At 44.4% G+C, this 25,336-nt stretch overlaps 2 protein-coding genes and 2 long non-coding RNA genes across 5 annotated transcripts in view; 2 read left to right on the top strand and 2 right to left on the bottom strand.

Annotated features, from left to right (window-relative positions):
- Window positions 1–3,302: 3,302 nt before the first annotated feature.
- Window positions 3,303–8,152, top strand: meak7 (MTOR associated protein, eak-7 homolog). The gene is made up of 9 exons (XM_035642557.2): window positions 3,303–3,399; window positions 4,336–4,509; window positions 4,597–4,869; window positions 5,215–5,359; window positions 5,438–5,649; window positions 5,737–5,923; window positions 6,343–6,461; window positions 6,876–7,055; window positions 7,149–8,152. Exons 2-9 carry the CDS (start codon window positions 4,342–4,344, stop codon window positions 7,281–7,283), a joined length of 1,419 nt encoding a protein of 472 aa, XP_035498450.2. The 5' UTR covers window positions 3,303–3,399; window positions 4,336–4,341; the 3' UTR covers window positions 7,284–8,152.
- On the bottom strand, window positions 3,982–6,247 carry LOC118315339. The gene is made up of 2 exons (XR_004794838.2): window positions 5,420–6,247; window positions 3,982–5,322 (listed from the first exon to the last, which is right to left on the bottom strand). It is a non-coding gene; the product is annotated as an uncharacterized LOC118315339 (long non-coding RNA).
- A 2,070-nt stretch (window positions 8,153–10,222) lies between the features above and the next one.
- LOC124850106 lies at window positions 10,223–13,013 on the bottom strand. Its single transcript, XR_007030952.1, has 2 exons — window positions 12,930–13,013; window positions 10,223–11,208 (listed from the first exon to the last, which is right to left on the bottom strand). It is a non-coding gene; the product is annotated as an uncharacterized LOC124850106 (long non-coding RNA).
- plcg2 (phospholipase C, gamma 2) overlaps window positions 10,820–25,336 on the top strand; it is a 17,140-nt gene continuing 2,623 nt past the window's right edge. For both annotated transcript variants that reach the window (XM_035642549.2, XM_035642550.2), the window contains exons 1-29: window positions 10,820–10,979; window positions 14,834–15,017; window positions 15,349–15,498; window positions 15,848–15,941; window positions 16,020–16,067; window positions 16,541–16,625; window positions 16,835–16,915; window positions 17,008–17,051; window positions 17,188–17,260; window positions 17,956–18,057; window positions 18,169–18,287; window positions 19,059–19,144; window positions 19,337–19,454; window positions 19,566–19,734; window positions 20,068–20,163; window positions 20,308–20,391; window positions 20,525–20,688; window positions 21,000–21,200; window positions 21,312–21,434; window positions 21,514–21,694; window positions 22,234–22,302; window positions 22,421–22,530; window positions 22,867–22,963; window positions 23,041–23,113; window positions 23,224–23,396; window positions 23,636–23,738; window positions 24,615–24,818; window positions 24,934–25,073; window positions 25,175–25,283. In XM_035642549.2, coding sequence (XP_035498442.1) covers window positions 14,834–15,017; window positions 15,349–15,498; window positions 15,848–15,941; window positions 16,020–16,067; window positions 16,541–16,625; window positions 16,835–16,915; window positions 17,008–17,051; window positions 17,188–17,260; window positions 17,956–18,057; window positions 18,169–18,287; window positions 19,059–19,144; window positions 19,337–19,454; window positions 19,566–19,734; window positions 20,068–20,163; window positions 20,308–20,391; window positions 20,525–20,688; window positions 21,000–21,200; window positions 21,312–21,434; window positions 21,514–21,694; window positions 22,234–22,302; window positions 22,421–22,530; window positions 22,867–22,963; window positions 23,041–23,113; window positions 23,224–23,396; window positions 23,636–23,738; window positions 24,615–24,818; window positions 24,934–25,073; window positions 25,175–25,283 — 3,280 coding nt within the window. In that variant the 5' untranslated portion in view covers window positions 10,820–10,979. The remainder of the gene's footprint in view (window positions 10,980–14,833; window positions 15,018–15,348; window positions 15,499–15,847; window positions 15,942–16,019; window positions 16,068–16,540; window positions 16,626–16,834; window positions 16,916–17,007; window positions 17,052–17,187; window positions 17,261–17,955; window positions 18,058–18,168; window positions 18,288–19,058; window positions 19,145–19,336; window positions 19,455–19,565; window positions 19,735–20,067; window positions 20,164–20,307; window positions 20,392–20,524; window positions 20,689–20,999; window positions 21,201–21,311; window positions 21,435–21,513; window positions 21,695–22,233; window positions 22,303–22,420; window positions 22,531–22,866; window positions 22,964–23,040; window positions 23,114–23,223; window positions 23,397–23,635; window positions 23,739–24,614; window positions 24,819–24,933; window positions 25,074–25,174; window positions 25,284–25,336) is intronic.

The raw sequence follows: 25,336 nt of genomic DNA, 5'->3' as shown, positions 1-25,336 counted from the left end.
ACCTGAGAGGATTAATGTACACAGTAACATACTGTTGAGTATCGTATACAGTAATGTATGTATATTTAAATTGTGATTTTAAAATTGCCATATTAGAAAGACATTATCAAAATGTAATTGAGAATTGAGAACAATGTACGTCTAATTACACACTTTTTCCACGTAATCTGGTTTAATTATAGTTACTTATTTTTCGTAATCAGATTACGTCATCCAGATTATATGTTATCCGTCACTACCCAGGCCTGCAGACAAAATACAGAAAATACAAGTGATGAGAATTTGATGCAGCAGAATCACTTTTCTTGAAACATCTGAAGTCGAGCTTCAGTCTGTCAGAGTGTGTGTGTGTGTGTGTGTGTGTGTGTGTGTGTGTGTGTTTGTCTGTGGTTTTTCTTTGGGGTTTTCTGTTGTTGGTAATGAAACGCTGTGTTTCCTGTGCAGTCACACAGCAGTCAGACTTTTACCATGTAGGGCTGCAGCCGAGGGAACAGGGAAGAGAAAAGAAGAAGTGATGATGACACTCACTTCTCCTCCAAGACTCAACTTGTTTCACGGGCTGAATCATGACAGGGGGGCGAACGCAGCGGCCGTCAGAGAGAGTCGTGAAGACGAGTTTTTATTGGAGCGTGTGCATATATATATATATATATATATAAATATATATATACGCTCTGTTGTATTCAGTGAACCGTGTGTTTGCTGCCTGGATCTGTCTGAACCTGCTGGAAACACCAGTGAAATAAAAGATACAGAGATCAGTAGGAACAGGTTGAAACTGTAAAATAGTCTGGTTACACCTCTGGGTTTAGCAGCTGTTTACACACAGTGGACTTACTGTCTTTTTTTAAATTGTGAATTTGTCCATTAACTTACATTCTTTGTAAGTTTTGTAAAATCTCTGAATGATTAAATCATATTAAGGCTCAGCAACAAATCACACATTCCCCGTTGATGACTTTGTGATGTGAGCGCCAAGTTTGAGGTTCAATAAGAAAAGATCTGTTTTCTCATGTTCACATTCTTTGAGAGTAAAGTCACGGATTTGTGAGAAATGTATTAAGTCATACAGTTGCATTACAAAAAAACCCGACAGAAATTCTTTATGATTAAAGTCACAAATTTACAAGAAATTCAATTCTTTCCGAATCAGGAATTTTTGAGAGAAAAACCTCAGAGACATTATCTGTGTTTTTGTTTTCGGTCATTAAACTACATCGCACTGTGACGTCATCCATTGGTTTGTCAGCTGCCGCCATCTTGGTTTTCTGGAACCAGAGGTGACCATATTTGGAGGGGCAGGGGGTGTGGCCTGACTCCTACTGAAACTAACACTTCTTCACACCGATAAAATCCTGTCTCATAATATTTATGGTGTCAGATTACTGCATTAAGCTTCTAAAACATTTTGGTATTATATTTGTTATAAATCCTAATATCAAACATTCATAAAGAAAGTTGTTTGATTTTAGTTTGACAGAGTTAAACAAGAAGCCTCGACAGCAAAACTGTGAATTTATGTTCATGTCTTTAACTTTGACTTCTAATATCTTACATCTATTTTATGACTTCTCACTCTCTCACTTTCAGTTTCGAGGAGTTGCATTGGGACAAAAGAGATTTCATTGAAGGACATTATTGCTTTTTTTTTATCAAGCCAAAAGAAATTAGATAGTGTGCTCAATAATTATGAAAGTGAAAAAATGATATCCTGTCAAAATACTGCCTGTAGGTCACCGCAGCAAATTAAGCTTCAGTCACTTTGTGCTTTCAGTTGTTCTCAAGAGAACTTTGAACATTGTACAGTGGGAAGAGGGCGAAACTTCATAATGTTGGTGATTCAGTATTAATAATACGAATACACTCACTATATGTAGGATCTAGACCCGCTGTTACTTTTGTTCGTGGGTGGAGACAAGTAATGTGCATAGCTGCAGGGGACATTTCATGTATTCATTCAGAGTCATGACCCAGTTATCAACTAACTTATACTTTTACAGTTAATTTCAGGTTCAGATTTTCTGGCTCTTGATGCAGCGTCACTGGCTTCCTGTGGGCAGACGACCGCCTGTCACCTCCACGTTCAGCTGACGCCTCCACTGTCTCGAGGCCTCATCACAATGCAACACACCCAGAGCTCGGTGCACTCACACACTCACTCACACACACACACACACACACACACACAAGCAAATCTCATGCCCTTAAAAGGAGCTTTTTTCAACTGCCTCTCTTCTGCAAAGGGCTGCTGCCTCGTCGTGGTCTCCTCGTTACTCCTGTGCTCACTCTACTGGTGAGATGTGGGACAGGACAGAGGAGATAATTCCTCCTCCTCATGATGCTGCAACAAGCTCATTTGTGTTTATAATGTGTCTGTGCACGTGCAATTCATAAAAAGATGAAATAAAAATCAGGAAACAACAGAACAGAACTTCTACATCTATTTTCTGGAAAATGTTGGTGACAAGAAGATGGAATCAATACAGGAACACATACCAGTATGATTCATTCTCTTCTTCTTTTTTTCTTTTTTCTTTTATGAAAAAGAATGTACTTATACTTTAGTACGATGTTGATTGATGTGTTGATTAAGTGTTATTACGAGACTCGTCCATTCTGACCAGAAAAATGTGCCATGTTGCATATGTATATTTTAAACTATAAGACCAAGTCAAGTTTATTTGTAGAGATGTAGATGTAAACTATATAAATAAAACTATATAAATCTACATATGTAGATAAACTATATTTTTAGAGACCCAGTTGTAGAATAAAACAGAAACATGCAAAAACTATTTCATTTTCTAAAACTTCATTTGTTACTTCTAACACCACCTCTACTACCACAACAAATAAAGATCATAATCATAATTTTTTGCTAGTATATATGTGATAGGCAATTCTCTAAAAATAATGATAATAATAATAATAACAATCGTACTTTTCAAAATAATAATAATAATACACCTAAAGACTTTTTTATACAAACACTACTACTACTACTAATAATAACAATAATGATAATAACAACATTAACATAACAATAATAATAATCGTACTAATCATAATAATCATGATAATACACCTGTATATATGTGATCTATAGGGACAATAGATCAATCTTCTCTGAATAAATATTTTCATACTACTTATAATGATGATGATAGTAAAAAAGGAAAAGAAAATGTTGCTCAAATTACAAATAATGAATATCCAAAATGACCGAGTGTGTTTGAACACACCCCAACTATACCCGCCCCCCGACACCATGGACCAGTCACAATGAAGCAGCTGAAGCTGCAGCTCATTTGATTGGCCGATGTCACCGTCGTCACTACCGAGACCAGGAAGTTTACATCGTGAAGCAGGATGTGATGCGGAGCGGCGGAACTCTAACAGGTGAACACACACTCACACAAACACTCACACACACAGAGTCAGTGATGATGTCGAAGTCAACCGGCTTCACAGCAACATTATAGATTAAATTAATTCATCATATTCACTATTATATTCATATTATAGCCACTTCCGCTAGCTTGTTTTGCTAGCTAGCATGTAAGGACCCAAGGTCCACGACGTGGAGCGACATGATATTTAACACGGAGACACGAGCTGAGTTATTAAATATAACATTTAAATCTGTTAATTCATCTTCAGCTAAAGTCTGAACATTCAGGCAAAACACCGGGAGCAGCAATATGAAGCAAATCATCCTTTAACACATTGAGTTATTACTATTTTATGAAAGGTCATTATTGTAACATTACTGATATTACAGGATGATTCAGACACACATTGTATATGTATATACACGCATATATATACACATACATTATACACACATGTATATACATACTCACATACATAGACATATATACATAGACATAAAATCATCAACCTTTTTGCAGTGTGCCTGGCCCTCTGTTAAATATATTATAGTAATTCATTTTTTTCTTAACTTAACACAAAACTCTCATAAATATTTAGGTAGATATTTATTATTAATACATTTCTTGTAAAATACAGACATGGATGGAAACACTGTCTGAGACGTAATGAATCACAACAGCAGCCATGATTGTGACACTTTGACGAATGTAATTGCTGAATAAGTTTTCATATGATTAGGACATGTAAAGCTCTATGATCCTCCAGAATCAGTCATAAACTTGAATATGCTCACAATGTGGTTTACATTATTGATACATGAATACGCTCTCTAAAATGTGGTTTTCATTCTGTTTTCTTCCTCTGTACTAAACATAATGACACTGTTGTGTGTGTGTGTGTGTGTGTGTGTGTGTGTGTGTGTGTGTGTTGTGACCCCTGCAGAGCACCATGGGTAACACGGAGAGCGTGGTGGTTCAGAAGCGGCTGGCCCGCTTCCGGCCCGAGGAGCGTCCCGTGGTCGAGGGGGTGTTTGGCAGACTCCAGGGCGGCGGCGGCCTGTCGGGAGCCTCAGAGAAGACGCCACCAGGGAAGAGTCTGACGCTGGAGTTGCTGCGGGTAAGATTCAAAAACAGTCCGTACGTCTGTCGCGGATCAGTAGTTTCTGTCAGCGTATCATCAGAACCTTCCTTCTGTCTCCGTCAGGCCTCGATGTGCAGCCTGGCACCGGACTCCATGATCGGGCGACTCCACCGGTGCATGTGCAGCATCGACCCTGGACCAACGGCGGCGCCCGCGGCCTCTGGGAAGACGGGCGGCGTCTCTGCTGCCGCCTCAGGAGTCGGTCGGGAGCAGCTGGTGATCTTCCTGGCGGACGCGCTGCGTGGCACCGCTGAGGAACGGGCTCCTCTCGTCATGGCCATGTCGCGGAGCGGAGCTCAGGCAGCGACGGTTGTCACACGTGAGCAGGTTGTTGAGGTGAGGAGTGGAACGGGGGAAAAAATTGGATACGGTTGAGTCAGGAAGACGGAGACCGTGGATGTCTTACGCAGAAGTATTTATTACAAGAGCTCAATGTATTGAGGAGATTTCTGGTACGTTACACAGATTAACGAGTGGTCAGTGCATGGGGTCCCGAAAAAACCCTCTCTGTCCCAGTCAGAGTGATGTGTTTAACTCTCAGAATCACGTGTCGTCATCTCACAGACAGAAACACTCTGTCTCTGTCTCAGTACATTTAGGACAAAGGGCCACCGACCTTTTTCCCATCCTTCCCACCTGACGCCGGACTCACTCCTCCCCCTCTCTCCTCCACCTCCACAGTTCCTACAGGACCTGATCTCTGCCGTGGTTCAGATTCTGGTTCACAGGGGGCGCCTGCAGGGCTGGAAGCCAGAGCGAATGGGCGACTGCTCCACTGGCGTCAAACTCCTGGCAGAGCAGATGTGTTCAGAGCTCAAACCTGGAGGTAAACTGGTGATTTAAAAAAACAAACAACATATTAACAGAGAGGAAATGTAACGCTGACCCTGTGTTCAATCCTCAGATGAAGGATGTTGTGACACTTCCTGTCTGGAGGACTGGATCTTCAGGGTCCCCCATGTGTCGTTGTACCTGGAGATGCTTGTGGCCGAAGGCCTGAATGTGTCTCTGAGCGGCCGGCCGGCGCCCACGCTGCTGCCCCCCTGCAGGGAGACGCCCTGGACGGAGCTGAGGTGTCTGCTGCACCTGCCCACACTCATGTTTCTGGCTCCACAGGTCAGAACACAAACGTTTACTATCAGTTCACTATCAAGACTCTACTCTACTTATCTCCCTTCCCAACTCTTTTATTCATCTTTCCAGTTGCCGGACGGCTGCGGCGCCCCCTGGAGGCTGGTGTTCTCCACGCAGCTGCACGGGGAGAGTTTCAGCCGGATGGTGAGCGGCCTGACGAAGCGCGGTCCGACGCTGCTGCTCGTCAAAGACTCGCAGGGAAACGTCTTCGGGGGCTTCGCCTCCCACAGCTGGGAGGTCAAACCTCAGTTCCAGGGTGAGAGACGTGAGCGTCCGGCTCCGCCTGATGACATCACTGAAACTGATCTTTGTCATTACAAGTCGTCGAAGTAGAACCTTAGTTGTCAAGATGACACTTATAGTTTATATCACGTGTTAATCTGTGAGAATCCATAATGCAGCAGTAAAAGCATGTAAACCAGATGCCAGAGGAAGACGAGAAAGCAACTCGATGAGGAAGTAATACTCTGTTTGTTTGTTTGTGTGTGTGTGTGTGTGTGTGTGTGTGTGTGTGTGTGTGTGTGTGTGTGTGTGTGTGTGTGTGTGTGTGTGTGTGTGTGTGTGTGTGTGTGTGTGTGTGTGTGTGTGTGTGTGTGTGTGTGTGTGTGTGTGTGTGTGTTCGTTCGTGTGTGTGTGTTCGTGTGTGTGTGTGTGTGTGTGTGTGTGTGTGTGCAGGTGACTCCAGATGTTTCCTGTTCACCATGTCGCCTAGACTGAGAGTTTATACAGCAACAGGATACAACCAACACTTCATGTATCTGAACCAGAACCAGCAGACCATGCCCAACGGACTGGTGAGGAGAACTGTGATCCTCATGCTTCTTATCGGATGCAGCTGATAAATTTATTATTCCCTAATATTGTTTTTCTAGATTCTGTCTGATCGGGTCGATGTGTTGTACTAGGTTTCTGAATTAGGTGGGAACATGAACATTAAAGCTCATTAGAGTAAATGAACGAACAAATACCTCATGAAACCTCATTAGAACGAACGGACGAACAAAAGCCTCATTAGAACAATTAAAAACCTCATGAAACCTCATAAGAACGAACAAACGAACAAAAGCCTGATTAGAGCGATTAAAAACCTCATGAAACCTCATTAGAACGAACAAAAACCTCATGAAACCTCATTAGATCCATTAGATCCAGAGTTTTGGTCAAGTTCCACTTCATGACTTGTGGTGTTAATGTTTCCTCACCTTCAGGGAATGGGCGGGCAGCACGGTTACTTCGGCCTGTGGCTGGACAGCGACTTCGGCCGCGGTCACAGCCGCGCTCGGCCCCGGTGCACCACCTACGGCAGCCCCCAGCTCTCCGGAGAGGAGGAGTTCACCCTGGACTCGGTGGAGGTCTGGGCGGTCGGAAAGCCCCCGGAGCCAGAGGAGGTGAGGGGACTTTGTTCAGCCAGTTTATTTCTTTATAAGCAGCTGTTTCCTTGAGGGAAATCTAGAGAGAGTCTCCTTGTCGATGTGTTTCAGGGCGAGGACGTGGAGGGCAGGAAGAAGAAGAGTGTCCTGGACGCAGACCCAGAGGTCCAGGCCATGATGGAGATGACGGGGAAGACTCTGCACAGTCAGGGCCTCAGGGAGCCGGAGGAGGACCAGGACCAGTGAGCAGCGACCGGAAGCTTCCTGGCTTCACCTACTGGGACAACATGATAACTGCACACAGTTATAATCTCAAGTTTCTCATTCTGCTCGGATCCTTACATTTTCAGAAAGACACTCGCTCAACATAAACCAGGCTAAGCTAAGCTAACCAGTCTGACTCAGTCTAAAATGGCAGCTTTTGAGTGATCTGATCTGACAACTGGAAGCCACCAGTGAGCACTTACTTCAAACTGCCTGATATCTGAGGGAAGACAAGAAAAACGTGAATTAATATTTAATAATCTGTGAGTGGTGGAAGTTTCCATATCATATCTCTGAAGATGATCATGTTTTGTCTGTAGCTTCTGGTTTTGCGCAGTAACATGACACGAGGCCTCAGGTTTGAGTAATACATTAACCATGTAGGAGTCACATGGCTCATTATCACAGTCTTCTTTATTCATCGTCATCTCTTTTCTGAATTTATGAAACTAATAACGAGATCGTCTGACGTTTAACCATCTGAGAATTTTCCCGACCAAAAGAAGGAAACCGCCAACCACTTGATTCCGCCTCAGACTTGAATAACAGACTGGATTCACCTCTGGACATTTAAATTATTATTGTTGTTATTTTCTGCTGCTGAATCAGAGACTCATCGAAAAGCTCATGGTGGATTTTCTTTGGGGAGAAAATCAATGAAATGGAGTAAAAATGTAAATACAGATCAAAGAGAAAAGAAGAATTTCCTGTAACATGTTTAAGATATTAATAGACCTGTATTATCCTCACAGATGTGACACTTGTGAGTTTTATTATTTATTATAAAATTATTTATTTTGTCTTAGCAGTGTTAACCTGCGTTGGTGCTTTAATTAAAGTCCGGAACTTAGTGTCACAGTTTGATCGTGTCTGACTTTTCCAAACAGCCTGTGAAACATGATCGGCCAGATCTTCACATCGGCGTCACAAAACCTTCACAAAACCGTACGAACCAACTGTACGAACCAACTGTACGAACCAACTGTACCGACCAACTGTACCGACCAACTGTACGAACCAACTGTACCGACCAACTGTACCGACCAACTGTACGGACCAACTGTACGGACCAACCGTACGGACCAACTGTACGAACCAACTGTACGTACCAACTGTACCAACCAACTGTACCAACCAACTGTACGGACCAACCGTACGGACCAACTGTACGAACCAACTGTACGAACCAACTGTACGAACCAACTGTACGAACCAACTGTACGTACCAACCGTACGAACCAACTGTACGTACCAACTGTACGGACGAACTGTACGAACCAACTGTACGGACCAACAGTACGAACCAACTGTACGGACCAACTGTACGAACCAACTGTACCGACCAACTGTACGGACCAACTGTACGGACCAACTGTACGAACCAACTGTATGTACCAACTGTACGAACCAACCGTACGAACCAACTGTACGGACCAACTGTACGAACCAACTGTACGAACCGTACGAACCAACTGTACATACCAACTGTACCAACCAACTGTACCGACCAACTGTACGGACCAACTGTACGGACCAACTGTATGAACCAACTGTATGTACCAACTGTACGAACCAACCGTACGGACCAACTGTATGAACCAACTGTACGGACCAACTGTACGAACCAACTGTACGAACCAACCGTACGAACCAACCGTACAAACCAACTGTACGGACCAACTGTACGAACCAACTGTACGAACCGTACGAACCAACCGTACGAACCAACCGTACGAACCAACCGTACGAACCAACTGTACGAACCAACTGTACGGACCAACTGTACGAACCAACTGTACGAGCCGTACGAACCAACCGTACGAACCAACTGTACGAACCAACCGTACAAACCAACTGTACGGACCAACTGTACGAACCAACCGTACGAACCAACCGTACGAACCAACTGTACGAACCAACCGTACGAACCAACTGTACGGACCAACTGTACGAACCAACTGTACGAACCGTACGAACCAACCGTACGAACCAACTGTACGAACCAACCGTACAAACCAACTGTACGGACCAACTGTACGAACCAACCGTACGAACCGTACGAACCAACCGTACGAACCAACTGTACGAACCAACCGTACGAACCAACTGTACGGACCAACTGTACGAACAGGCTCGGAGGCAGAAAGGTAAACTTGTGTCCCCTCCCTCCCTCCCTCCTCCTCTTCCTCCTCTTCTCCCTCTCCTGCGCTGCCAACATGCAAATGTTACACACAAAGTCAAACATGCAAATCTGTCACATCATCCCACCGCAGCGGATCATAAAGAATATTAATGTTCATCGTTAGGTGGAAATCCTTTTAATGGTTTTATTCCCAGAGATGTGAAAATATATTCTGAGTGAATTATTGTTTGTCAATTAAACTTTTATTGGTTTAACTGTTTTAAAAGTTCTTTATACAAACAAAGACTAAAACAACAGATGACCAATGAACCGACATCATGCATTAAACAGTGTAGTCATATATTAACCATTCATTTAAGTTACACGTATATTTCAACTTTTCTGTGACATTCTTGATAATCATAACTTTAATCTTTATTTCTATTTTGTGGCATTTGGCATTTCTGTGGTCAGTTTCAAAACCTTTTTCCTCCTAACAGTTTTATCGTGGTGGTTTTATAAAATAACATAAGATACGATAGACTTTGCGCTGGACATCAGAGTGTCGTTGGTATAAAAACAATATCAAAAATGATTGATATTTGTTATAATCATAATAAACTTTTATTTGTATTACATAATTTACATATAAACAGTTAAAAAATTTATAAAATTGAATATAAATACAAGATTAGACAGGATAAAACATCCGTCAGGTAAAACTCCTCAAATTAGTTTATAGAGAAAAAAAGTTATCCAGAAAATTCACAAGACAAGAAAAGACGACATCAGAGGAAAATTGGAATAAATGTTTTTTTTCTACAATGATTCAAATTTATCTCGTATAAGAGATAACAGATTTAATGTTTGTTTCATATTGAGCAGCAACTGTCTGGTATACACAGAACACATAAGACAATGGACCTAAATACCTAAATATTTCCATTAATTACTGAAGTATCCACATGTTCATTATTACATCATCAACCACCATGGAAATATTCATGTTAAACATGTAACTTTTGAAGATATTCGCCTTGTGATCCGGTTAATATCTTGTTTATATGATAAGTAACAATGAGCTTCATTAAAATGTTTTTATTTTTCATGTACACTTTTTAAAACTGTTCCTGCAGGTGCAGACCTCAATGTCTCCCTCCATAATCTATACTTTGTATCTGGGCTCATTTGAAGGGAATGAAATAATCTATTACAGTAATAATCTATAATCCATTAAGTGTATTTCTGCCCCTCATCCTCCCTCAGGTCAAAGCGGTGCAGTGTCACTTGCGCAGTGCGTCGCCTACTTTGCATAGATACGGTCCTTTTTTTCTTTTTTTTCTTCCGGCCTCTTTTTTTTTTCTTTTTTATGATTGTAACGCAAGTGAACTTTTACTTCCTCATCCTGTCAGATAGAGGAACTGACCGTTGTGCGGCTGCTGTTCTGTCAACACTCCACATCCTCTCCGCCCTCGTCTCGGATCATCATGAGCAGATAGAAGAGAAGAAACAGCAGCAACGACAGAGGAGGAGAAGAGTCCACGTCACGTGTGAAGGTGAGAATTAACTTTATCTATGGGTTTGTTTCATTTGTTCTTGTCACTTCGTGTTCGAGGCGCTTGGAGGAGGAGGAGGAGGATGAGGAGGAGGGGAAAACCGCTTCATCTCTGGTAACCTCACATGAGGCTCATCAGGGTCTCGATGCAGCTCGACCGTCTGCTCCTCCGGGTCACGGGTCACTGGATTGTCCTGATGAGGATCATGATGATGATGATGATGGTTCTTCTCTGGAGTGGACAGAAGATTAATCACAACTAGAGATTCTACTGTTGTTTCATACACCGGTCACCTTTATAAACAACAGTGGCGTCCATCATTTTTATGCAAGAGCAGAGATGCTGCCCCCCCCCCCCCCCCACACACCATCAAAATGTGTGATTCAAATTTTTGCTTTGTGTTTCTACTTGTGCAAGTTTGGCTGCAGGATCATTTGTGCCTATGCGCACGAGTAAATACAAACCGTGAACATTGGGCTGAATGCACCCACGTAAGCATGAAGTGTTAAAGGCGCAGTAAGCGATTCTAAATCAATACACACTTTGTAAAAATCCGTGGATTTTTACTCGCGGTCCGCTCGCTGTCGGATCCATGTGTGTGTGCCAAAAAAAAAATCCATGTTTTTCAGCTCAGCCAATTGCTCTGTAAATTGAAAACAAAAGAAAATGGTGCGTACCGCACCACGTAACATGACACCTTAAGCTAAACTTAAGTGAAACTAGTGGTTAGCGCAACGGGCAGAGCAGTAAAATCATATCAACAACAACAACAAAGAGAAAAACAAACTTTCTCCAAAATCACTTCAAAGTCAGACAGGAATTGGGATTGGAAAGCCACACAGAGCGGTTGTGCTAACTGGGGCTAAAGCTATCGTCCAACACTTCCTGTCAAGCCCCTCTCTTCTTCTTCGCCCAGTCACAATACAAATAGAAAATTGTGTCAAAAAAGCTCGTGCTGCTCACACACAGAGGCGAGAGTTCCATCCTCCATGTCTGACACAACGTCAGGACGTCTGACGACAGTGACGGTGGAAGGATCTCCTCGTAACTGGCTTTCGCTGCAACGCGTCACGGACATATTTTGCTCAAATATTTTCTAACTTGACCGACTGATTCGGCAATTCGCGCCATTCACGTCTACTCACGTCCTTGCATTGACTTTGTATGTGATCTCATTCTAACTAAACAAACTCCTTTGAATTATTTTATCTTATTGTACGTCACCAGAGAGTCTGAATGTGTGTGTGAGTGTGTGTGTGTGTGTGTGTGTGTGTGCGTTCGTTTGATGAATCATGACGTTGTTACATTCCAGCGGGGTGGATTATCATCACATCCTGGTTTCATATAGAATAACCGTCGGCTCGTGAAACATAGGACATGAACATATATGGCTGTGTGTTGTCTCAGCATTAGTGTTTTCGTATCAGTTGCATTGGTATGAGGAAATTTGTCAGTCTAAATAAAGCTGCCGGGTGGGGACAGTCCCTCCACCGGGGGCGAAGGTGTCGGCAGGGCCAAAGGGGGGGGGGGGCGTTGTGTAAACCGTCGGTTAATCGTTAACTTCACTTGAAAAACACTAAAGAACGTTTCTTAGTTTTTACCCTTCAGACACCTTCACTTCTCTCACATCTTATTATGTTGTAGCTAATTAACCAAAAGCCTCGATCTACACTTGATCGTCCACGAGTGCAAAACAAAAACTGCACAGAACTGAATAATGTTACATTACTTTTTTGTCCAAACCATCTACAATCATCAGTTTTAATCTTATATCAGAGGTAGACATATCGTTCAGGGATTTGCATATGGGCCCACACTAGAATTGAACCCCAGCCCTTCTGCACCACAGTCAGCGGTGTAACCCACTCAGCTGTACCAGTTGCGAGTACTCAGACCTTCTATCCAGTAGCTCGTTTGGCAGCGGTGCCTCAGATCTTCTTGGGTTTGTACCTGGATTTGGGGTTTCTCTGCTGCTTCTTCTCTGCAGATCCTCTCAACGTCTGTTCCGTTGGTGGACAGATATGTTCAGGTCTCCAGACTAGACGTGTGATTGGTCGGCGTCAGGGCTCTGGCTGGGCCTCTTGTCCCTAAGCCCCTCCTGCATCATCTCGGCCGGATGCTCAGGGTCAGTGTCCAGTTGGACGGTGAACCTTCAGACCAGCCTCAGGACTTTGCTCTTCAGCCGTGCTTCGCTGTTGGGTTGGTGTTGAGGGTTTGACCGGAGTTCCTCCAAACACGAGGCATAGAACTGAGGCCAAACAGTCCCATCGGGGTTCCACGATCAGAGTCCTATCGGTGCTTTCATGGGTCTCACTGAGGAGAGGCTTCTGTCCAGTGACATTAAGCTCAGATCAGATGCTTCTGTGATGGTCGTCCTTCTGGAAATGTCAGGTCGCTGGTCGCCTCTCTGACCGAGGTCGCGCAGGTTGTCAGTCAGCGTCTGGTTGCTCCAAACTTTAGGAATCAACGAGGCCACTGTGGCTCTAAGGAACCTTCAACGAAGAAGATTCTTTTTTTGTTGTAGCCTTTCCCAGATCTGTTTCCATTGATCTACTGAATTGACCACAGGCGTAGAAACATCTCAAAGAGAAAAGTGTCTGAACACAAAAATTCCCCAAATGTTCTTTTGTCATTATAGAGAATTGAGTGTAGATTGATAAAGGACACAAGCCTGTAACATAACACGTTCAAAATGTGAATGGGTGTGAATACTGTCTGAATCCACAGCACATTAGTGTCACAGTTTCATATTTAATATTCATCTGCACATAAATAACATCGTAATTTACTTTTTTTTATTGATATGAACAAATCCTATTTTTTCCAATTTTTTTCCTATCTATTCCATAAATAAAGATGGACGACATGACAGCTTCCCAAAAGTGAAGCCACATTTGATGATATAAAAACGGGAGACGAGAACTGAAAACCTTCATAACAGTTTAGTTTTCCTAAGCCGCTGTGTGGTTCTTGCTATCGCGCCGGTAATTTGCAAGTTAAATATGAGATATTGCTCCACCAGTTATGTGCGCACACACACACACACACTCACACACACTCACACACACTCTTTTTCAAAATATCGTCTTCGTCTGACTCCATCACTTCACACCATTAGTGAGGAGGACGACTGCTTTGTGGACAGTTTCCTCTGGAACAGCTGCTTTTTACTTTGACTCAAATCAAGAGCTCCTCATCCTCACCACCACCAGCCGCTCTCACTTCCCCCTCCAGATAATGAAACGGTATAAAGCTACAGTATGTACAGTAACACAAGGTTGTCTATGATTGGATTTTTGATAGAAAGCTGTGGAGATACATTGTAGAAAGGCACGATGTTGTCTTTCAGGAGATGTAGACGCAGTTTGTCTTTAGATGTTTTGTACGTCAGTGATGTAAATAACACGACAAATGAGCGAACACGTGTGAAACTTGATCGTCGTGTTTAGATGAAACACAAACTTGATTCTAATTCCTTCTTCACTTCACGTGTTGATGAAGGTAAAGTTGAGTTAAGAGACCTTGAATAGACGTTTTCAAAACTCTGGTTCCTACATTTCCCACAATGCAACCAGTTGGTAACACAAGTTGTGTTTGCTGAATACGAAGACGACCTGGTCACATCGTCTGGATTATTTTCTCCACGGACGACATTACTGTACTTGACTGTCCTGTGACACAGGACGGGTGACGACCTGCCTGACCTGCACGTGTGGAGTCAGTGGAATCTTTAAAACAAAGTGAGGAGATGAAAGAACATCTCCAAAAAAGACCTGGATAATGAGCTGCGACAGAATTTTTGAACGCAGGTCCTCTGTCTTCCTTCCCGCCCCGTCCTGTTCCCTGCTGCATAGATGCCTCGCTCGGCGCCGCGGGGCGAGATGACGGAGTACAAGAAGATCCTGATCAAGCGGGACATGGAGATGGGCGTCGTCATGACGGTGTTCCGGCAGAAGGCGGAGCGGCTCACCGTGCAGGTCATCATGGAGACGCGGCAGGTGGCCTGGACGCGCACCGCGGACAAGACCGACGGCGTCCGTGAGTATCACGAGCGTCCATCTTGGGGCAGATCCAAGACTTTTTAAATGACTTTCTGTAACATGAAACAGTCACATCCGTCATCACTTGTGTTTCGGGACTTCGACTGCAGACAGTTAAGCAAAAGTGAAGATGATTTCCGAACATTGAATCCTCGCCAATGTGTGTGTGTGTGTGTGTGTGTGTGTGTGTGTGTGTGTGTGTGTGTGTGTGTGTGTGTGTGTGTGTGTGTGTGTGTGTGTGTGTGTGTGTGTGTGTGTGTGTGTGTGTGTGTGTGTGTGTGTGTGTGTGTGTGTGTGCGTGCGTGCGTGCGTGCGTGCGTGTGTTCCAGTCGACCTGTTTGAGATCCGAGAGATTCGTCCCGGGAGAAACTCCAAGGACTTTGAGCGATTCCGAGACGGGAAGGACAAACACGAGGAGAACAGCTGCTTCACCGTCTTCTACGGATCGCAGTTCGTCCTCAACACCCTCAGTCTGGGAGGTGAGAGCTCTTCACTCCACTGCGTCTCCAGCTCCACGTCACATGGATCAAGTTGCTTTTCACCAACATTGGATCTGCTTAGATATTAAAACCAGCAGGTCTCTGAAGTGGCTGATTATTTTTGAAGGACAACAACAGCGTCAGCAGTTATTAACATTTTTTTTTCTCAATTTGACCGTTTTTGTTGAAAGAAATAATCGAACACTTTGGGAAGAACGCTCAGAAAGCATTACAATCAAACTTTATTCATAAAGCACTTTTCAAAATCAAATCAAATGCAGTTCAAAGTGTTTTCCAGGTAGCAGGTTATAAAATGCTTTCTACGTTTTTATTCCGTATCGTTTCCCAGCTGATTCGGTGGAGGAGGCTCAGAAGTGGCTGATCGGACTGGAGCTGCTGAGGCAAGAGACGGTGGCTGCTCCGACTCCGGTTCTCATAGAGAGGTACAGTACAGTACAGTACAGTACACACACACACACACACGGTTGTTGGTGATTAATCTGTGTTATTTTCCCCCTCAGTTGGCTGAGGAAGCAGATGTATTCTGTCAATCAGACCAAAACAAACAGGTACTCTACATCAATCATAAAATCATTATTGTGTCTTATTACTGGTATTACATTTGTGGAATTTCCCAGCTTGGGATGAATAAAGTATCTATCTATCTATCTATATATATATATATATTTATTTATTTATTTATTTATTTAAACCCCCATCAAACTGCTGCATGTGAGAAAACTTTCCAAATTTTCTAGGGTAGTCTCCAAACATGTATTAAAAACACTGACAATCGATTAGTAAATATGAAACAAAGAAGGTATGACACTACGATATTTATATGGTTCCTACTGTATTCAGAGTATTTGACCATTTAACAATAATTATGATTATATTATTAACTGACACGGTAAATAAAGCATTTTGAGCAGATACAGTGGGTGATTAAGTGAAAATATGCAGTGTAGAAGTGGAAGGTGTTATGTTAATAAACAGCTGGATATGAACACGTGTCAGATTATGTGATGTGTGTCTTCCTCAGCATCTCCATGAAGGAGCTGAAGACTCTGCTTCCTCTGCTCAACTACAAGGTCCCGAGCTCGCGAGTGCTCAGAGACAAATTACAGGTTCTGTCCTTTTCTTCTCCTCATCCAGTTAAAATCAGATGAATTAATTCAAGTTTTTTAGCATCAAACAAACCAACAAACTAACGGGCGTGAGCCAAATCAAAAACCTCCTTGGCCGAGGTGATCGATTGATCTGGAAAGTCCTCATCTGGAATTAAATTGAATCTTCTCGTCGTCTGAATCAGTGCTTTCATGTTCTGCTTCCACAGGAAGTGGGAGCAAAGAAAGATGGCCTGGACTTTGAGCAGTTTCATAAATTGTACAACCTTATAATGTTTGAACAGAATGAGGTAAGTCTGAACTGATCACATTGACTGTATTCATGACTGTGCATATGTTTTTCCCCCGTTTGTTTTTATTCATGCTGTTTTCTTTAACTCAGATCCTCGATGAGTTCAAAAAGGAGTCGTGTGCTTTTATTCTGGGGTGAGCTCGTGTTTTTCCCCCTCAATACTTTCATCACACGATCTTAACAAACCCTAAATGAAAGGTAGCGTGTGAAGTTAATTTGTAGTCCGTCAGTGAGGTTTGACTTGTTGGTTTGCTCTGTGACGTGATTCAGTAACACAGATAAACCAGACGCCTCCGTGGTTCTGCTCCACGACTTCCAACGATTCCTCATCTACCAGCAAAAGGTAAAATAAATGACAGTGAAAGATCAACGCGGCAGAAGTCAGAGGTGTAGTGTGAACTTTATCAAACAACTATTCACTCAGTGTACTCTCCAGGTACTCTGTATTGAAACAAGTAAGAGCTGCAGTTGAAGTTTCTGTTATTTGAGTTCTGGGATGAATAAAATGTGAGATAAACGAAAAACTCAGTTTTGTTACAGATTGTAGAAATCTGTAATAATAAACAAAACTATTTTAGAGATGTGTTGAATATGATTCAAGTTCGAATCAAATGTTATGCTCAGATTTTTGGCCATAAGGTTTTTATCAACAAGCAAAATTCAAGATTTTGAAAATTAAAAAGGACCCAGTATTGAGCCCTGAGGTTCTCCAAACTTACACTCTTACAAACTATTTAATTCCATTTTCCTTACATGCAGTTTATATTATATGTGAACCATTGGCATCATGGTTGGTACCGGCTTTTGGTTTCAAGTTGATTTTCAGTAAATCATCTAACCTCATTTTAATTCTTGAGTTTATTCATAACTAGTTATTGTGTTCTTATAGTTAAAATTGTTCTCTCTGCACTAACACTGAATGAAAACTGACCTATTGTGATTCTATCTGCCGATGCAACTTTGTTTGGAACCGAAATTAATCTTTTCCAGTTTTGAATAAAATGTCAACACGCCATCTTCCTTCTCTGTATCCCTCAGGAATCCTGGGCCAATGATTTGAACCAGGTCCGAGAACTGATGACGACCTTCATCGACGACACCATGAGGAAAACCAACGACCCCGAGTTCACCGTCAGCGAAGTACTGAGGCCACTGTTTGTTACACGAGTTTTCATCGGCAGGATTGTTGCTGTTAGGTCACAGCGTTTCAGGTTTTTGACATTTAACTCTGACGCCTTCCTTCTGTCCCAGTTCCTCGGTTTCCTGTTTTCTAAGGAGAACTCTGTGTGGGACGAGAAGTTCTCCGTGATCAGCAACCTGGACATGAACAATCCTCTGTCCCACTACTGGATCAACTCCTCGCACAACACGTCAGTACGACATCCTCACAAACTACATCCTCACAAACTACACACAAGGCTCTGGTCATCGAGTCTTTGTTCATTCAGTAGTCAGTACTACGTTATTACAAGAGTACTCAGTAGTCAGTACTACGTTATAACAAGAGTACTCAGTAGTCAGTACTACGTCATTACATGAGCACTCGTAAGTCACCACTGCATTATAACATGAGTACCCACTAGTGATTACTACGTTATTACTTGAGTACTCTGTAGTCATTATTACATAATTACATGAGTACTCGGTAGTCATCACTACATTATGACATGAGAACTCAGTACTACATTATTACATGGGTAGTCAGTAGTTATTACTACATTATTACATGAGTACTCAGTAGTTCTAACTACATTATTTAATGAGTACTCAGTTATTACTACATTATTACATGAGTAGTCAGTAGTTATTACTACATTATTACATGAGTACTCAGTAGTTCTAACTACATTATTAAATGAGTACTCAGTTATTACTACATTATTACATGAGTAGTCAGTAGTTATAACTACATTATTAAATCAGTACGCAGTAGTGATTACTACATTATAACATCAATAGTCAGTACTACATTATTACATGGTAGTCAGTTGTCAGTACTACATTATTACATGGTAGTCAGTTGTTAGTACTACATTATTACATGGTTCTCAGTTGTCAGTACTACATTATTACATGGGTGCTCAGTAGTTATGACATTTCTTGGATCTGTGACGCCTCCTGACTTGTGTGTCGTCCCACAGCTACCTGACAGGTGATCAGCTTCGCAGTGAGTCGTCCACAGAGGCGTACGTGCGCTGCCTTCGTCTGGGATGTCGCTGTGTCGAGTGTCAGTATGAAAGGATGCAGCTGTAAACACTGTAGTTCACTGATTGGTCCACATATTGTTTTATCCTCTGTGGATTCCTTTGGAGCCTCCGGAGTGAAAACAGAGCTTGTGGGTTGTAATTCCTTTTGTTGCTTTGTAAACACTTCTGGTATCGTTGTGTGTATTTTATGTGGCGCTGCTGAATCTCTCCAGTGGACTGCTGGGAAGGGCCCGGGGAGCCAATCATCTACCACGGCTGGACCAGAACCACCAAGATCAAGTTCGAGGACGTTGTCAAAGCCATCAACGATCACGCGTTCGTCACCTCAGAGTAAGAGTCACGAAAACTACTGACGCCCTGTGTGCCTTTTCTTTTTACGTAAAAAGACCAACAACAAAACAAAAAAAACGGATTCCTTTGCATCCGTTGCTCGTCTCTCAGGTTCCCAGTGATCCTGTCCATAGAGGAGCACTGTCCCTTAGATCAGCAGCGTCAGATGGCTCGCATCTTCAGAGACGTGTTCGGACACAAGCTGCTGACTGAACCTGTGGAGCACATGGCCGAGCAGCTGCCTTCGCCCACGCAGCTGAAGGGCAAGATCATACTCAAGGTACCGTGTGTTCAAATCATGGACTGTGAATGAAGATGTGGACGAAAACACAAATATGAAGCTGAAATATCTCAGATTCAGGCGCCGCCATCTTGTGCTGGTGACGAAATGTGGAGTCGGTGTCTGTGCAGAAGTGATTGCTGAGTTCGACCGCGGAGGGGGCGGGCTTATGACCTATACTGCAGCCTGCCACCAGGGGGCGATCGTGATAATTTGGCTTCACTTTAGAGGAGCTGTTATGTCATCCATCTTTATCACAGTCTAGTGATCGTCACTAGAGACGGTGACTGTGTTCTTCTTCTTCTTCTCCTTCTCCTCATTGTCCTTGTGCAGCACAAGAAGCTCAGCGTGGAGGAAGGAGGGATCAGTAAAGACTTTAGGAAAGGGCAGAAACAGGGAGACCTGGAGATCTGGGACCCTGTGGACCAGGTACTGTCAGAGGGGTCAGGACAAACCCACTATACTATAACTCGCTCTAAATTCATGTGTCATTGTTTGGATTTTTCCTCGTGGCTGCAGAGAAAAGATTTTTGGGGAAATTCAAGTGTACTGCATGTTTCTCTCTTGTCCCAGCTGTGGAACCAACACTACTGTGTGATCCGAGACGACACGCTGTACTACGCTGAGGAGGAGGAGCGGGAAGAAGGAGATAGGAAGGTGAGAAAAGATTCTTCAAAACTTCACCTGCGAGTTTGTCTCGTGTGAATATTAAATATCACAAATCCAGCATTATTATGAAGAGGCAACGGACGGTAATATATGTGTTGTTCTTCGCCTGACTCGGTACCAGGACCTGCACTGTTCAGAGTTGTGGTTCCACGGTCGCATGAAAGAGGGCAGGCTGATGGCCGAGCGGCTGATCCAGGACTACTGCGCAGAGTTCGGGGGACAAGACGGAACCTTTCTGGTCAGAGAGAGCGACACCTACGTCACGGACTTCACCCTCTCCTTCTGGTAGCTACAGCCTCTTCGCCTCATGGCCCCACAAGACAAAAACTTAAAGACGCAACAGAAACCTCTTGTTCTCCCTAGTGGTTCCAGGTGGTATTACCGTTTGGTCAGTGGAAGCTGGTTGTGTGTTACTAATTGATCTAGTGGAAAGAGAACAAACTGCATGTTGTTTTTGAAGCCTCTCAAGTCTCGGAGCTTCTCTCCAGAGAGTGAATCTCCGTCGGTGGTTCGTTCGTCCGTCAACAGGATTCTGTTTCTCTTGAGAGGTTGAGTGTTTTTTTCCCACCGTCTGTTGTTCCGTGTGTGTGTTTCAGGCGCAGTGGGAGAGTCCAGCACTGTCGTATTCGCTCCGGCTCGGAGGGGGGGCTCACTTACTACTACCTGACGCCAAACCTGCACTTCCCCAGCGTCTACTCCCTGATCCAGCACTACAGAGAAAACCCGCTGCGCTGCCAAGACTTCGAGCTGCGGCTCACGGACGCCGTGCCGCAGCCCAACCAACATCTGAAAGAAGGGTTTGTCACACATCGCTGACGTATGACTGAGTACTGTGGCGCATGAGCATCACAGAACTATCTACGCGCAGACACAAACATGACGTAAAGGTGCTTGTGTGTGTTGTGCAGGTGGTTCTACAGTAACCTGAGCAGAGGTCAGGCGGAGGACTACCTGCTGAGGATTCCCAGAGACGGAGCGTTCCTCATCCGGCAGAGAGAAGGAGAACCGGACTCCTTCGCCATCACATTCAGGTGCACTGACACTTTATTTCAACGTCTTTGTAATGTGTTGTTTTAAACGTGTTAGTAATCAGGTCCTTTCTTTTGTCAGAGGCGACGGTAAGGTGAAACACTGCCGGATCCAGAAGGAGGGCAACATGTACCTGCTGGGCACCACCACCGAGTTTGAGAGTCTGGTGGAGCTGGTCAACTACTTCAAGAAGAAGCCGCTGTATCGCAAGATCAAGCTACGTTACCCGGTCACGAAGGAGCTGGTGGACCGCTTCGGCAGAGTGAGTTACTCGCCAGTATGGGCGGGGCCTCGATAACCGCGGCTCCACACCACGATCATCACCGCCACAGATAAATCAATGTGTGGGAACCAAGGAGGAGGAGAAAAATATTTTCGGTTCATTATAAAAATGCCAGGGAGTTAATGGGAAACACTGTGTCATATCCCAAAGTGTAGGACAAACTTTTGAACTTTAGTCTTGATGGAGCTGGATGAAAAGTCAGGAATCTCCAAGGTTATTTAAAAAAAAATCATTGCACCAGATCTGTTTGGTAAATGTTAAGTCTTTTGACCTGGTGTGGTGGAGGAGATGTTCCTCCTCTGAGGACTGTGAATGTCTGGGTGAAATTCCATGGAAATCCAACAGCTAGATTTCAATCCGAGCCAAAATCCTTAGTCATTTGCCTCCATGTTGTGTCTCGTTTGCATCCTACTGTCACCTTTTACATCTTTGTTCGCTCTAGCCCCGCCTCTTGACACTCAAGGTTAATATATGACGTCACTGTGCTGTGATGTCATTTCCTCTTCACTGCTTCACAGGAGAGAGACTGTGCGTCTCTGTACGAGGTGAAGACGTACGTGGAGCCCAACGAGATCGAGCCGTCACTGGTGCGTTCACACCGCCACACCGTCGCCTGTCCGTTATCTCCTGCAGTTTTGTCTTTTTCATGAAGACTTTCCTGATTGTGTGTGTGTGTGTGTGTGTGTGTGTGTGTGTCTTCTTTAGCCCAAAAATACAGTTCTGGCTTTATACGGCTACCCGGCTACGAGGCCGGACGAACTCAGCTTCTGCAAAGGAGCTTTGATACACAACGTGACTAAGGAGAACAATGGATGGTGAGTCTGCGCGCACACACACACACACACACACACACACACACTTGTCCCGAGCCCTGAACCTAAACCCAATTCTATCCCTAACCCTAAAGCCAAGTTGGACGTAGAATTGGGGGCGTGGTCTGACTGAGAGCGTGTCCACTGTGTGACCACCTACACCTGCAACCAAATGATATCACTTTATATTGAACGCATATTGGACGGACCAGCTGTCAATCACGCTGTAGCCAACACATCCGGTGCTTTATGGTCTGTTTGACTGTAAATGGACCATAATGTACAAAATGAACATCATGTGTTGAACAAGACTCCTCCTCCTCTTCCTCCTCCCTACAGGTGGCGAGGCGACCATGGTGGAAAGATACAACTGCTCTTCCCATCGAACTATGTAGAGGAGATGTCCAACAACCTCCAACCTGAGAGCAGAGGACAGGTGAAGGCAATTTGACAGGAGCCCAGTCAGCGTAGAGACTGACTGACAACAATCTGTGTGTGTGTGTGTTAAAACAGGACATTGAAGACAACCCGCTGGGTGAACTGTGTAAGGGTGTCGTGGACATCTCGAAGTGCAACATCCAAAACTGTGAGTACAACAAGTTACTCTGTTGTTTGTAGTGTTTGGTAACTGTGCGTCCGTCCCGTCCTCACTCTCCCTCGCCGTGTCCCCCTCTCTGTCTCTCACCTCGTTTGTAGTGACGCACGGTAAGAACGGGAAGCCCCACGTGTTGACGCTGCAGGACATGGAGCAGGACAACCTGCAGTTCGACCTGGCGGCAGGATCCGTGGAGGAGCTGTTCGAATGGTACCAGGTGGCCTGGAACATCACCCAGAGAGAGATGAGCAAGCAGTACCACAGGGAGCAAGAGGTTGGTCTCTCCACGTACATGATATATATATATATATATATATATATACGTATAGTCGGAACCTGGAGGGAACTTTTCAAGTTTGGTAATAATCATTTCACTCTTTACATATCTGCAGTCCGTGCAGCGTGAGCTCAGTAATATTTGAAACAGTCCACGTACTCTATGTAACCACAAAGGGTTGTTTCACTGGTCGTGTGTCTGCATCAACAGGAAGTGGCTGTTTTTTTTGTTTTCAGATGCGACAGCAGGTGGAAGTGGAGAAGAAGGCAGAGGTTGCCAGAGAGATGTCGGACCTGGTGGTCTACTGTCAGCCACTCAGCAAAGAGAAGGACCGCTTCGGTAAAAACACCCGCAGACAAAGACCGTCCCCACAGTGTCACAGTGTCACAGTGTCACAGTCGAAACTGTCGAAACAGTCCTATACTCAGAGCCGGCTAGTGTTTGCGTAACTTCAAAAGCCACTCAGTGTCGTATAACTTTGACCCTCGGTGCGATTAATGATAGATTAATGCCAATATATCGCTTAACCTTGTTCTTATCTTTGTAACCTGAACATAAGCTTTGTAGTTGAACTGACCTTAAGTAATGAGAGACAAACATTTATAAGTACAGTATATAAGGGTTAGTCACAATCAGCACAATTCCTTTCTGAATATCTAGTAATTAAGCAATATAGCATATGTTAACACCAGAACACGCATGAGCACAACGTACGTCGATGGTCATGTGATTTACCTTTTCAGCTATTTCTGACACTGAGCTAAGATGCACAGATCTGTCTGGCGCGCCCGTCTGTAGCTGGCTATACTCAACACAGATCCCGGGTTCTGGTCCTCAAAGCACTGAAGAGTTGCTCTCCCCTTCTGCTCGTCAAGCCCCAGACTCTGTCGTCGGGTCGCGATCGCACCCACGAAAATGACAGAAACGAAGGAGGGAGGTCTGGAACTCAAGCTGGCTTCTCGAGCCCATAACCTGCTGCTGCCACCAGGGGGCGTAATGCAAGAATGAATACGAACACGGCACTGTTCTGAGATCAGATGTTAGGAGAGATATCGCTCATCGTCTAACTGGTGTGGACGTGGCCTATAACATTAGCAATTTGAACATCAGCTTACATGCAAGAATCCGTTGCTCCAGGCAAGTTGATTGTCCTGTTGGTATCGGCCGAACCGCCACCCGCCGGCGCTGACCCCGACCTGTCCTCGCTCTCCGCAGACAGCTTCAGCTACAAGGAGATCCGCTCCTTCGTGGAGAACAAGGTGCCGGGGAAGAGCCGCACCAAGGACTTCCTGCAGTACAACTGCAAGGCTCTGAGTCGCGTCTACCCGAAGGGCCAGCGGGTGGAGTCCTCCAACTACGACCCCTACCCACTGTGGGCGGCCGGCTGCCACATGGTGGCGCTCAACTTCCAGACGGCAGGTACGGTTAGAAACGACAGCTAGCGGGCCGGGAGGAACTACAATCGCTTACTGCCCCTTTAAAGGACCGTAGTTCAACCGGCTCGTCTTGAGTCCGTATGTCTGTGTCCGTCCAGATAAATACGCCCAGCTGAACAGCGCCCTCTTCAGTCTGAACGGACGCACGGGCTACCTGCTGCAGCCGGAGCTCATGCGCTGCGACACCTACGACCCGCACCAGGAGAAGAACAAGGTCAAGTACAACATTGTGGTCAGGGTATGTGCCAACACACACACACACACACACAAACACACACACACAGCAAAGCACAAAGCATTCTCATATTTTGCTTGTTGGTCTGTGTTTGTCGCCTGCAGGTGATCGCCGCCCGACACCTGCCGAAGCCCGGCCGCAGCATCGCCAGTCCGTTTGTCGAGATCGAGCTTTGCGGCCACACGGAGGAGAAGAGCAAGACCATCGTCTATCGTGAGAAAGGGGGGGAGGAGGGAGAAGGGGGGGGCGGATGCGACCTTGTGGTG

The sequence above is a fragment of the Scophthalmus maximus genome, chromosome 7 (assembly GCF_022379125.1).
Source record: "Scophthalmus maximus strain ysfricsl-2021 chromosome 7, ASM2237912v1, whole genome shotgun sequence".
Classification (NCBI taxonomy): Eukaryota; Metazoa; Chordata; class Actinopteri; order Pleuronectiformes; family Scophthalmidae; genus Scophthalmus; species Scophthalmus maximus.
This window is presented reverse-complemented; position numbering and strand designations above follow the sequence as displayed.

What these genes read in the sequence shown, in the direction of transcription:
- meak7 (XM_035642557.2), top strand. Translation starts at nt 4,342, where the DNA reads ATGGGTAACACGGAGAGCGTGGTGGTTCAGAAGCGGCTGGCCCGCTTC. An exon ending in TCATGTTTCTGGCTCCACAG is followed by an intron (nt 5,650 to 5,736) that starts GTCAGAACACAA and finishes TCATCTTTCCAG; the next exon opens with TTGCCGGACGGCTGCGGCGC. An exon ending in AGACCATGCCCAACGGACTG is followed by an intron (nt 6,462 to 6,875) that starts GTGAGGAGAACT and finishes CCTCACCTTCAG; the next exon opens with GGAATGGGCGGGCAGCACGG.